The 13754-nt window shown below is 42.4% G+C and overlaps 1 protein-coding gene across 1 annotated transcript; it reads left to right on the forward strand.

Annotated features, from left to right (window-relative positions):
• Positions 1-1308: 1308 nt before the first annotated feature.
• LOC126703738 (uncharacterized) lies at positions 1309-1998 on the forward strand. The gene has a single exon (XM_050402818.1). It carries the CDS (start codon positions 1309-1311, stop codon positions 1996-1998), a length of 690 nt encoding a protein of 229 aa, XP_050258775.1.
• The last annotated feature ends 11756 nt before the right edge of the window (positions 1999-13754 follow it).

Here is a 13754-nt window from a genome sequence, read left to right on the forward strand (position 1 = left end):
AGAGCATTCCGGAAGATACGCGCATTAATCTCTTCTACAAGGAAATGTCTTGTCCATCATGTTTGGGAATACTCAAGAGGATTTCTATAAGGAAAAGACTTCCGCATCAAGGAGGAGAGGTCAACCTATTACTATAAAAGTCTCAATACCCTCGCAAATCAAGGTACGCATAATTTACCCTCTCTAGCACTCTAGAGTTGAGAACAATTCTAACTTGACCGTCGGAGGGTATTTGGTCGATACCACACCGGTGCCCACGGCAAGATCACTTCTTTCTTCTTGCAGGTTGTTAGCTTGAGCGAGCGTGGATCGTGTAGCTCATTGGTGATATTACGGCATCATCAGTTGGCGCTGTCTGTGGGAAAGCACGAAGAATTTAAGCCAGATTATCGCCTCCCGGACATAAGAGTCGCATGGTACTCACTCGCTCGATGGCTACCACCAACATCGCTCAAGAAGACGAGCCACCGAGATCTACTGCATTAGAAAGGCAGGTCCAGACTCTCATGATAGCAGTAGAACGACTCACAAAGCAGAACCATGATCTGGAGGAGCAGCTACGCCAAAGGGATGCAGGACCTAACCTTCAGGAGCAAAACCAGGAAGGTAACAGTGCCGAGCGAAGGGAGCAGGAGAAGCCAAAAGGCAGCAACGCCCCAAGCCGACCGGAGCGGCAAAACGTGAGCCTTCCGTCTCTCATGGATTTTGCCCCCCCCCCCTCCGCCTATCATCGCAAAGATGCAGGTGATGAAGAAGCAGATGGAGGTCATGACGAACGCCCTCAAGGGGCGAGTATCTTTTGATCTCGACGATTTAGTGAACAGAACCGACTCACCATTCACTGCGTCCGTCAACTCATTCCCCCTGCCACCAAAGTTCCAGATGCCTCAGATCGAAAGTTACGACGGGGTCAAGGACCCCCTCGATCATCTAGAGACCTTCAAGACCCTGATGCACCTTCAGGGTGTACCAGACGAGATTATGTGTAGGGCGTTCCCGACCACACTGAAGGGGCTTGCAAGGGTTTGGTTCAGTAGGTTGACACCAAACTCTATCAATACTTTCAAGGAGTTGAGCACCCTGTTCACCTCACACTTCATAGGTGGACATCGATACAAAAGGTCCACCGCGTGCTTAATGAGCATCAAGCAGTGAGAAGACGAGACGCTGCGAGCCTACATAACTCGTTTCAACAAAGAAGCCCTTTCGATTGACGAAGCTGACGATAAGATACTTGTAGCCGCGTTTACTAGCGGGTTACGGAAGGGTAAGTTCTTGTTTTCCTTGTACAAGAATGACCCAAAGACCATGACGGATGTTCTCTATAGGGCTACCAAGTACATGAATGCAGAAGATACACTGCTGGCCCGCGAGGAAAAGCCTAAGAAGAGGGAAAGGCAGGAGGACACGAGACAAGATAAGGGGCGAAAGGTCGCTAGAACCGGGGATCAATGTGATGAAAAGCGCTCCAGGCCCCCCACTGGAAGATTCACCAATTTCACCCCGTTAACCGCCCCGATCGATCAAGTATTGATGCAAATCAAAGATGAAGGAGCATTGACTTTCCCTGGAAAGTTGAAGGGAGACCCCAACAAAAGATCGAGAGACAAGTATTGTCGCTTTCACCGGGACCACAGGCACGACACAGCTAACTGCTATGACCTGAAGCAGCAGATTGATTCCCTAATAAGGCAAGGGAAGCTACAGAGGTTCGTCAGCAGGGAAAGAACTGATACACCGGAGGAACAGGCCCCACAACGGGAGAACGAGCGCCCTAGACCACCCATAGGAGACATACGAATGATCGTAGGGGGCACAACTACAGCCGGATCTTCCAAGAAAGCCCGCAAAACCTACCTCAGGATGGTCCATAACGTCCAACTCACAAGATTCGTACCAAAGATGCCGCGAATAGATAACCCCGTCATAAACTTTTTAGAGGATGATGCTCGGAGACTTCACCATCCTCATGACGATGCGCTAGTAGTCAGCCTGTAGATTGGGGATTATAATATGCACCGGGTCCTCGTCGACAACGGCAGCTCAGCAGACATCCTGTACTGTCCAGCATTCCAGCAGATGAGGATTGACAGGGAACGATTGTCCCCAACAAACGCCCCACTCGTAGGATTTGGGGGTACAAAGGTGTTCCCTTTGGGCGCAATAACGCTAACTGTGACGGTGGGTGACTATCCTCAGCAGATCACTAAGGAGATAACGTTTCTCGTAGTCGACTGCTCGTCCTCCTACAACGCCATCCTCGGGCGACCCACTCTCAATTCCTGGAAGGCGGTAACTTCAACATACCACCTAATGATCAAATTCCTGACGGAATATGGGGTAGGAGAATTGCGGGGAAATCAAGTAGCAGCACGAGAATGCTATATCGCCATGTTAGAGATGGAGGATCAGCAGCAGACGATGTGTGTCGGGAAACAGCGAGCATTAGCAGAGCCAGTTGAAGAGCTAAAAGAAGTAAGACTTGACGACACATAGCCTGAACGAATGACTAAAATTGGCACACTAGCCAGTTGGCCAGTACGCCAGACGATCACGACTTTCCTAAGAAATAACCAAGACGTCTTCGCCTGGAATCATGAAGACATGCCGAGAATCGACCCCTCGGTCATGGTCCACAGGTTGAATGTGTCGCCCTCCTTCCCTCCAGTCCGGCAAAAGAAACGAGTCTTCGCCCAGGAGCGGGACAAGGCCATAGCCGAGGAAGTTCGGAAGTTACTGGTGGCAGGCTTCATCCAGGAAGTATACTATCCCGACTGGCTGGCGAACGTCGTTATGGTTAAAAAGGCCAACGGAAACTGGAGGATGTGCGTAGACTTCATAGCCCTCAACAAGGCTTGCCCCAAAGACAGCTACCCGCTCCCACGGATAGATACCCTGGTGGATTCGACTGCAAGACACCAACTCCTAAGCTTCATGGACACTTTCTCTGGCTACAACCAGATCAGGATGGACGAATCTGATCAGGAGAAGACCTCTTTCGTCACAAGCCAAGGATTATTATGCTACAAGGTGATGCCTTTTGGACTCAAAAATGCTGGAGCAACATACCAAAGGCTAATGAACAAGATGTTTGCACATTAGATCGGCAGGAATGTTCAGGTTTATGCTAACGACATGTTGGTTAAAAGCATGCACGAAGAGGATCACCTAGATGACCTCAGAGAAACATTCGATACACTTCGATCGTTCAACATGAAGCTGAATCCGAACAAGTGTGCATTCGGAGTAACAGTGGGAAAATTCTTGGGTTTCATGGTATCCCAGCGCAGCCTTGGTGAGGGAGGAGGACGGAATACAGAAACCCGTCTACTTTACCAGCCGTGCACTCCATGGAGCAGAAGAGAGGTACCCTCAGATGGAAAAGTTGGCTTTCGCGTTAGTAATCGCTGCGCGGAGACTTAAGCCATACTTCCAGGCACATACAATCATTGTCTTAACGGACAAGCCACTGAGAAAAGCCATGAATAGCCCAGAAGCAGCAGGAAGAATGGCCTTGTGGGCAATAGAGCTAAGCGAATTCGACATCCATACCGCCCGCGGATGGCCATAAAAGGGCAGGCAGTAGCTGACTTCATCGCCGAGTTCACACTCAGGGAGGACCAGTTGGTAGAAGAGAAGGAACAGTGGAATATCTACACAGACGGATCCTCAAACAGATGAGCCGGAGTAGTGATCCAAACTCCGCAAGGGGACACGATACAATGCATGATCCGACTGGATTTCCCAACAACCAACAACGAGGCAGAGTATGAATCCTTGGTCGCAGGGCTAGACCTTGCAAAGGCTGCGGGAGCAGAAAACATAATTGCTCACTCCGATTCACAAGTGGTAACGAGTCAGATCAACGGCGACTACGAGTGCAAGAACGATAGAATGAAGAGATATTTAGAAGAAGTGAAGTACCGAACCAACAGCCTCGAAGTCAAATTCATTCAGATCCCAAGAGAAGAGAACGAATGGGCTGACCACCTAGCAAAAGCTGCATCAGCCGAATTCATGCTGGTTCCCGAACAGGTATTATCATTCGTCCAAATATCCTCACTTATCGATGACAGAACAAATATGCAGGTGGTAAACTCTGAATATAACTGGACCACGCCATTGATCTCCTACCTAAGGGCTGGGGTGTTACCAGAGGAAAAGGGCGCCGCAAGAAAGCTGAAGGTCCAGGCATCACAGTTCGTGCTGATAAAGGACGTCCTATATAAAAGGATTTCTCTCGACCGTACCTGAGGTGTTTGTGCCAAGAGAAAGCAGATTACGTGATGAGAGAAGTACACGAGGGTATCTGCGGGAACCACTCGGGCGCACGATCACTAGTACACAAATTGATCCGAGCAGGATACTACTGGCCTACAATGATGAAGGATGCGCAAGCCTATGTCCAATCTTGCGACAAATGCTAGAGGTTCAGCAATCTCATCAGGCAGCCGTCTGAAGAACTGACACCTATGACGGCACCCTGGCCGTTCGCACAATGGGGACTTGATATTATGGGCCCATTCCCGACGGCTATCTGACAGCTGAAATTCTTGGTCGTCGGCATAGACTACTTCATTAAGTGGGTCAAGGCGGAAGCTTTAGCCACCATCACAGAGAAAAACATCCGGAGTTTTGTCTGGAGAAATATCATATGCAGGTACGGGATACCCAGGGTACTGGTCTTTAACAACGGTAAGCAATTCGACAATAGCGCATTCAGAAACTTCTGCTCAGAGCTAGGGATCAAGAATCACTACTCGTCACCCGCACACCCACAGGCGAACGGGCAAGTTGAGGTCACAAACCGGTCCCTGCTCAAAATAATCAAGACACGTCTTGAGGGGGCAAAGGGCATCTGGCCAGACGAACTACCTAGCATCCTATGGGCATATAGAACCACAGCAAGAACTCCCACTGGAGAAACACCATTCCGACTTGCATATGGAACCGAAGCTGTCATTCCCGCAGAAGTGGGTCTCACGAGCTACTGGGTGGAGAGCTACAACGAAGATAAGAACAAAGAGGCTATGTGCCTCCAGCCCGATCTAGTGGACGAAGTCAGAGCGGCAGCAGAATAGAGGTTGGCGTGCTATCAGAATCTCATGGCGAAACACTACAACAACAAAGTAAGGCACAGGGACTTCCAGGTCGGGGACCTTGTACTACGGAAAGTAATGGGTGCCGCTAGAGATCCTTCACAAGGAAAACTCGGCCCCAACTGGGAAGGACCCTACAGGATCGCGTCATGGCAAAGGAAGAGCACCTACCACCTCGAGACGATGGACGGACAAAAGCTGCAGCACCCTTGGAACACGGAGCATCTTCAGAAATACTACCAGTAGAGAAAATATGAGGAACCAGCAATTTCCAAGTTTATTTTGTTCTATTCTTTTAGCTACAAGTTACTAGTTTTTCTTTCACTTTTGCTACAATCTTTTTGTGCCTTTTTAAGCCCAAGGGGGCAGGTACTTTTTCTACAAGCATATTTTCTTTAAAGAAGAATATTCAGACACAACTTTGATTTTCCACATGGATGTTTATTATGAATGGATATGCTATACAGGCAACAAAGTCCACAAAGTGGACGGATCATTAAGATGGTGAAAGAACTGTCCACAAGGTGGACGGATCACCAAAACGGCGAACTAATTTACAAGTCCACAAAGTGGACGGATCACCCAAAGTGTGAAATAACTGTCCACAAAGTGGACGGATAACTAAGATGGTGAAAAAACTGTCCACAAGGTGGACGGATCACCGAAACGGTGATCTAACTTACAAGTCCACAAAGTGGACGGATCACCCAAAGTGTGAAATAACTGTCCACAAAGTGGACGGATCACTAAGATGGTGAAAAAATTGTCCACAAGGTGGACGGATCACCGAAACGGTGAACTAACTTACAAGTCCACAAAGTGGATGGATCACCCAAAGTGTGAAATAACTGTCCACAAAGTGGACGGATCACTAAGATGGTGAAAAAACTGTCCACAAGGTGGACGGATCACTGAAACGGTGAACTAACTTACAAGTCCACAAAATGGACGGATCACCAAAAAGTGTGAAATAACTGTCCACAAAGTGGACGAATCACCAAGATGGTGAAAAAACTGTCCACAAGGTGGACGGATCGCCAAAACGGTGAATTAACTTACAAATCAACAAAACGGACGGATAACCCAAAGTGTGAAATAAACTGTCCACAAAGTGGACAAACCACCGAGATGGTTGAATAACGTAGTCCACAATGTGGACGGATCACCAAGAATGTGAAATTACTTAGTCCACAAAGTGGACGGATCATCAAATTAGTGAAATAATTGTCTACCCAATGGACGGATCACCAAAACGGTGAAAACAACAGTCCACAAAGTGGACAAATCACCCAAATGGTGACATACTAGTCCACTAAGAGGACGGATCACCCAAGGGTGAAGACTTTTTACATTCCACTAAGTGGACAGATCAATCAATGTTGAAATCTAATTAAACTCCACAAAGTGGTCGGATTAAGCGTCGTCTAGAAATACTCATGTTAGAGAGATAACGGATAAATGAGTATTTTCTCAATCTCCCCTTCATAAGGAGGACGGACATTTAAGAAAGTTTCAAACAAAAAGTATTAGAAGGCATAAAATAAAATAAAGCATTAATAACAGATGAAACCCCCAGGGGGCAACTGTTTAATACAAAAATAAAGGACGGATTGTTCTCAAAATAAATACAAAAAAAAGATGTAATATCCATCTACATTTTTTGGTCGGCATCTTGGACATCCTTCGACGGAACCGATTCTCCGTCACCCTGAACCGCATCATCACCAAAGAGGTCGTCTGTGTTCTCTGAAGCGGCAGGCAAAGCAGACGTTTGATCTTGATCATTGACGTTTATCATTGACACGTCTAGTTCAGGGTAGGCTCTCTTAAGTTGACGGAGAGCATCATCAAAGCCCTGAAGGAACGATCCGCCCAGCTCTCTCAACAAAGCGTCGGAGTCTCGGTATTCACGGACCGCAACCTCCTTAGCTTGACGGAGCTGTTCCTTCAAGTCTTGGACTTCCTTGTCTTTGGCTTCCAAGGCCTTCCCAGCTTCCTCCGTCCTTTGCTCAAGCTCTGTTCTTGCCTGCTCTGAAAGGTCAAACTTCTTCTCCATTGTAGACTTCCACTTATGAAGTTGACCGAGTTCATCCTCCGTCTGCTCTGCTTTTGCTCGAACACGTTCCAGAGCCGCCTCACGGTTTAGACACCGGTCCATTAGGCCCTTCATCATAACCAAGGACTGAAATAAACAAGTTAAAAGGTGTTAAAACAAAAAGCCAAGCAAGATAGACGAACTCAAATCGACGGATAAAAGGTACCTGTGCAACAGCAAAGAGACCCGTCTCCCCCATTGCCTCCGTCGAGTGATTGCCAAGGTCCTCGTAGTCCTCCGAGGAAATAATTGACGAAAGTCTCTCCAAGGCAAATTTGGAGTCGTCGCGGAGAAGAAGAGGAGGCTTCTCCTGGCTAATGGACGGGGCCTTCATTAAGCCCTTACCAGACCCTTGTTTTGCTGGGGTGACGGTCTTCGCACCCTCAGCCATCAACCCTACGACGGGTTCCAAAGGGATTTTCTGTTGCTTATGTGGACGGTCAGACTTGGACGACTGTTTCCTCTTTGCCGACGACACCGTCCCCTTGGGAACCACAACCTCACCCGTCTCCTTTTGCCTGGCAGCCTGTGATTTTATCAGTGCCCTCCTCTTTGCGTCGTCCATCTCTGTAATACAGGACGGATGAAATTATCTACATAAATTCAAAATATTTACACGAAGTAAAAGATGACGGACTTACGTCTGTGAACTCTTTCGTCGTATTGAATGGCCTCACGGGTGGGCTTGGGACCATCACAATACCAATGAATTGTTCTCGGATTTACCAGTTTCGCCCAAGTCCGTTCTTCCGGTTTCGTCTTTTGAAAAATTCTTTCTAGGAAGCTAAACTCTTCAACACTGACCTGGGGGCGCCGTCTACCTACAAAGGAAATAGACGATTAAAAGAAAACGACTATTGCTGACGAATGTAAAATATTAAGCAAATGTGATGGATGCATACGAGATGAATGTAAAACCCCCAAGTTGTGTCGACGGGCATAAACTCCGTCTCTCCAGTCTCTATTTGAGTCCGGTGTTTCAAAAATGACCTTCAGCAACGGGCTCCTACTGGAAAAACTATAAATTCCCCTCAACCTGTCAATCTCGTCTGGACGGTAGCAATGAAGGAATTCACGCACCGTTAACCTCCGTGCACCGTCTGTCATTGCACCATAGATAATCTCCATGGCTATGAAGACCCTCCAGGCATTAGGGGATATCTGGTTGACGGACAGACCCAAATATTTTAAAAGCTCTCTATGCAATGTACTTAGCGGAAACCTAAGTCCCGCCTTTAGCATCTGTTCATACACTCCGACACCTTCTACCCCGTCGTAATAGCATTTCTTTGATATGTAGGGTAGACGGATAGGAATGTAGTCTGGAATTTGAAAATTAACACTAAAGGTGCTGAAGTGTTTCTCCTTAATGACGGATTTGAATTTATGAACCGTCCACTCTGGTAGCATGATGAACTCCCTAAGTCCATCAACACAGACGACGGGTCTCGACGATAGATCCTCGCCGTCATCAGACATTTCTTCTACTTCGACCATCTCCATATCCTCATTTATTGAGGACGAGGAAGAGGCGGACGGACTCCTCTCTTCGCCGAAACTCTTTTGGTCTTTATAACCAGACGGGTATACTTCCTCGTATTCCGTCCCGTCATGAACCATTGACTGATTACTTGACACACTAGACATTTCCTACAATCGACGGTAAAACCTAAGACTGACGAGTCTAAGAGTATTAACGGTTGTGTAGATCTAGCTAAATATAATTGTCAAATACAAAACTTGAAAATAAGAATAGCGATACTCACCATTCTTTGAAGTAATTGGAGGTCGACGGTTGTATAGTCGGCGGGTTTGTATGGACGACGGATTTCTCTGACAAGGATGACGGTGGCACTCTGACAAGTTGTTTTGGCTGTAAAATGAAGAAATGAGGATTGAGAAGTGCTATATATATACCTGAAGTGCATGGAAGACGAAGCGACGCTTCGATCCGATAGAAAATCCAATCAAAAAGCGACACGTGGCATGCTCATAAATGATTGACAACCTGTCATCGAATAGTCGCAATCCGTCTCCGCCTGAAGAACCGTCAACTTCAGATATTTTAAGCCTCTACCCTAAACGTTCTTTGACCGTCAACCCCAAATCATTCCAAACCGTCACCCTAAGGGTCCGGCCATATGAGGAGTGACGGACCCGTAGGGTGAAGGGGGCAGCTGAAGGGTCAAAATCTAGCACAATGGGCTTTCACCATATTGGGCATGACAGATCTGAGCCCATGGGCCGGCAACAGTAGAGCCCAGGGGCCTAGAGCGGTTCCATATTCTTGTCGCACACATAGAGTCTCCAAGAAAATCAAAAACCTAGCGCAAAGAGCATTCTGGAAGATACGCGCATTAATCCCCTCTACAAGGAAATGTCTTGTCCATCACGTTTGGGAATACTCAAGAGGATTTCTATAAGGAAAAGACTTCTGTATCAAGGAGGAGAGGTCAACCTACTACTATAAAAGCCACAATACCCTCGCAAATCAAGGTACGCATAATTTACCCTCTCTAGCACTCTAAAGTTGAGAACAATTCTAACTTGACCGTCGGAGGGTATTTGGTCGACACCACACCGGTGCCCACGGCGAGATCACTTCTTTCTTCTTGCAGGTTGTTAGCTTGAGCGAGCATGGATCGTGTAGCTCACTGGTGATATTACGGCATCATCAGTAAATTAGAGCAACATATTCAATCCAACATCATTGCATACTCACCTCGCAAGCCCAACTTCACTTCAACGAACCTAGCTTCATTTTAGCGAACCTAGTTCGTAAAACCCAACCACTTCGAGCAGTGAACCACCATTTTAGTGGGTGAATGGAAATCACTGCAAGTAAGATGTTTGGGTGTGGGTTTCCGTGAACTTTTCGGATTAGGAAGAAATTGGGTTTTGGTCTGATTTGAGTGTGGGTTTCTTTCAAAATGTTTTTGAAGATTTTTTGTTTTTTGTTTTTTTTTTTTAGTCGCAGGATTGAGTTATTCCCTTGTGAACTTGAGTTTCTTGTCAATATTTTTTTTCAAAGCCACATGCAATAAATTATTTAAAAAATACCATCAGTTAGTCACACCACATAAGTGTAAAACTGTTTGGAACTCGAGTTTGGTGAGGTCAAGTTGTGCTTGAAACTCGATTTTCACAAAGTTGAGTTTCAAAAATGAGGCTATATAACTAAATAACTTGCAAAAGAAGTTATTTAATAATATAATTGGTAAAAAAACTACTCCCTCCGTCCCACTTTGTTTGTCCTGTTTGAAAAGTCAAATTTTTTAAGGGAACATCATTTATTGTCTTGTCTACCTTTTAAAAATGTATAAGTTTCCAAAACTACCCTTAAATAAATTTATCAAAAAATTGAATTATTAATAAAATAGGGGTATAATAGGAACATTAGTAAATTAATGACTTTTATTTTTAGAAATAGGACAATATTTTGGGACATTCTAAAATGGAATAGAGGACAAACAAAGTGGGACGGAGGGAGTAATATTTAACAAAAAATGCTTGAAAAATTATATGGATGTATGGAGTGATTAAGAACTTTCTTGGGATAGTGGAAAATGATTACATAAATAAATACCTAACACTTTTTCTTATAATAATGTAAACTTTTGGAGTCACGGAACTATGCCTTTGTTTAAAAAACATAATTGTTAGAGTTAATATTGTGTTGTCAAATTCAATGGCAAAAGTTTGAAAATTAATTGCAAATATTCCCATGCATTCATTTAAGTTGAATTGAACTTGTAACAACTCAATGAGGTTGAAGATCCCATTAAATAAATAAAAAATGAGGTTGAAGAGCTAAATGAAAAATTCAAAGTGCTGCATTTAAAATCTAGATCGAGAAAGATTGACTACTTCGAGTGAGAGCATCAAAATTCGAATTTCAATTATAAAGAGAGGTTCGCCTAAAATTAACCTGCTACTCAGTCATGTGAGATTTCTTAGAATTTGCCATATTTGATTTTCCTAATTCTTTCTATGGTCAACCAACCCTTAATTGCACTCAGATTTTATTTGGATATTCTATGAGATATTACCATATATAATGCTGACTATTTATTTCAAGAATAATAGTTTTGTAATGTACCAATTTTATAATAGTTTTGTAATATCATGAGATACCATAATTTCAGGATTATAATATATTTTTATTTTTTATAGAAATATTGAGGCTATTTTAGAAGATTTAAAATGTCAGATAGAAATCATAGAATCACATTAATTCTTTTCGTTTCACTTTCTCTTTCTACACATCAACATGTATTCTCAATCTAAGATACCAATTTTATTATAGTGTTCGATTAGAATACAAATCTTTTGTACCACATTTTAGATATCTTTATTAGATGGTATGTAAGTGTATTACATCAATGGTTCTGACTTCATACTCTAATATTTATTTTTATTCAATTTACTTCTTACTTCTTTTATTTTACTTATCTTGTGTAGTATATTTAATTTGAATATAACTACTAAAAGTAATCTCTTTTGCAAATGGGCTTATATTTTCAAGAATTATCTCCGATGGAAATTGGAAGGTCTTAGCTCAAAAAACACTAGTAACTCAAATTTCTTGAATAAACAAGCCTAAATTTTTTCAATTCACTAAGTTGGAGTTTGCTTAGGTCAAATTGGACTGAATTTGTAGTAATGTTCAACTCAATCCAATCTGTGTTATCTTTAAAAGCATCCTACCTCGTGGGAATTGGGTTGGCACCATTTGGGAGACCTAATAAAAATAATTAGGTTTTATTCAACAATTCAAATATTTTAATTAATTAATAATTACAATTAACATAATTGAACCCAATATATTTCAATTTCTTTAAAGCTAAGGCTCAAAATACGAAAATAAATTAAACTATGACATTCATAAAGTTTAAACTAAATCCCAAAATCTAAAATAAATCAAACTAATAAATTAAAGAATATAACGTATTTTTTAAAGTATAAAAAGTATTATCCCAACAAGTATTACTTGTCTATTAATTTATTTTATTTTTCAAACTACTAAATTAATAGACAAGTAGTACTTGTTGTCTTGTTGGCATTCCAAAGCTAGACTACATCTTCGTGTCTAATGGGTTGAGCATGTTGAAAGAGTGGCCCATTACCACCAAAGCCCAGTGGTCTAACCCCTTCCACACAATTATCGTTTATGGGCTCATTTAATAAGCCCACCACCACAAGTCCTTCTCCTTCATATTTATTTTTCATCCCAACCTATGTAATAGATATGATTATGACAAAAGGAGAAAAATAATGGAGAAATCCATATATTTAAAGCCAATCATGCATTAAAAAGTATTTTTTTTGTTATAGTTCAGATTGATTATCAGTTTACAAAACAAAGGAAATACCAGAAAATTTCAGAGAAAAATTACTTTAAAAAATGGCAGTCAATCCCTTAATGACACAGCTGATGATTATACCCATATGCTTGCATGATGACCACAACATGGATTTCAAGGGAAAAAAAATGTAAAAAAGAGAACAAAAAATATCTATAACAACCACATGAATGACTGAGACCATTCTACGTTAAACTACATGACCACTAATTGGGACAGTGAAAGATCACTAGCATTTGTAGACAGATATTACAACTTCTTGCAAATTTATTGCTCATGTAAAAATAAAAGGTTCCCCATTTACTATGGAAAATATAACACTTTATTTGATTCAATGATTTTTAAAAAAATGTTAGTGTAGTGTTGAAATCAATGAAGCAGGGACTTATGAGTAGGCCATCCACATATATAATAGCCTGTTTGTGTAATAATTTCTTCAGGATAACTAAGCAAAGATAAGTGTAAAGTACAAGTAAAGATGAATAGTTTCTAATGTATTGTGCCATGTTGAAAAGAAAAACACCCCAGCAAAGAGGAGGGATGAAGTACTTGAATTTGTTTCCTGTTCTAATGAATTTTAGCTCCCAGTTGAAAAAAAGCTATAGAATAGCCCTTGGAGACATAATGACCAAATGTTATGAGTAACTTGATGAAAACAACTATAACATATTTGGTATTTGGATTTAAAAGAAAACATAATTAGATAAGAGAGTAGGAGTAATAGGAGTTCAAGTTCAGAGGTACTTACTACTTACATTTTAAGATATCTATTGCTTGAAAATGGGAAATCTTGGGACACCAGTCATCATTCCCCTTGGCATATCCTTCCATAAAATGAGGGCAACAAAAAGTCAACAACATCTATAATTTGTGGAGACATTACATGGACGCAAATGAATCAGCATACTGAAATTGTGAGTACTTTTTTCTCCTTTTAGGATCAAATATGAGGACCTTCAATAGCATATAAAGCTAAATTAATTTCCAAAACTGTTAAAGAGATGTTTTACACGTAATTAATGTATGAAGGCCTTATACTACAGCAGTGTCAACTCCAGAATTCTAATTTCTAGAAAAATGCAAAACTCATGATCCACCGACATTTATGAATTCTGAATAACAGCATAATTCTAATCCCAACCATTATTGATTTTTTTTTTTTTCCGTTCTACTCATTGTAAATTTTGATTTTCTCCC

The sequence above is a fragment of the Quercus robur genome, chromosome 10 (genome assembly GCF_932294415.1).
Source record: "Quercus robur chromosome 10, dhQueRobu3.1, whole genome shotgun sequence".
Lineage (NCBI taxonomy): Eukaryota > Viridiplantae > Streptophyta > Magnoliopsida > Fagales > Fagaceae > Quercus > Quercus robur.

What these genes read in the sequence shown, in the direction of transcription:
- LOC126703738 (XM_050402818.1), top strand. Translation starts at nt 1,309, where the DNA reads ATGACGGATGTTCTCTATAGGGCTACCAAGTACATGAATGCAGAAGAT.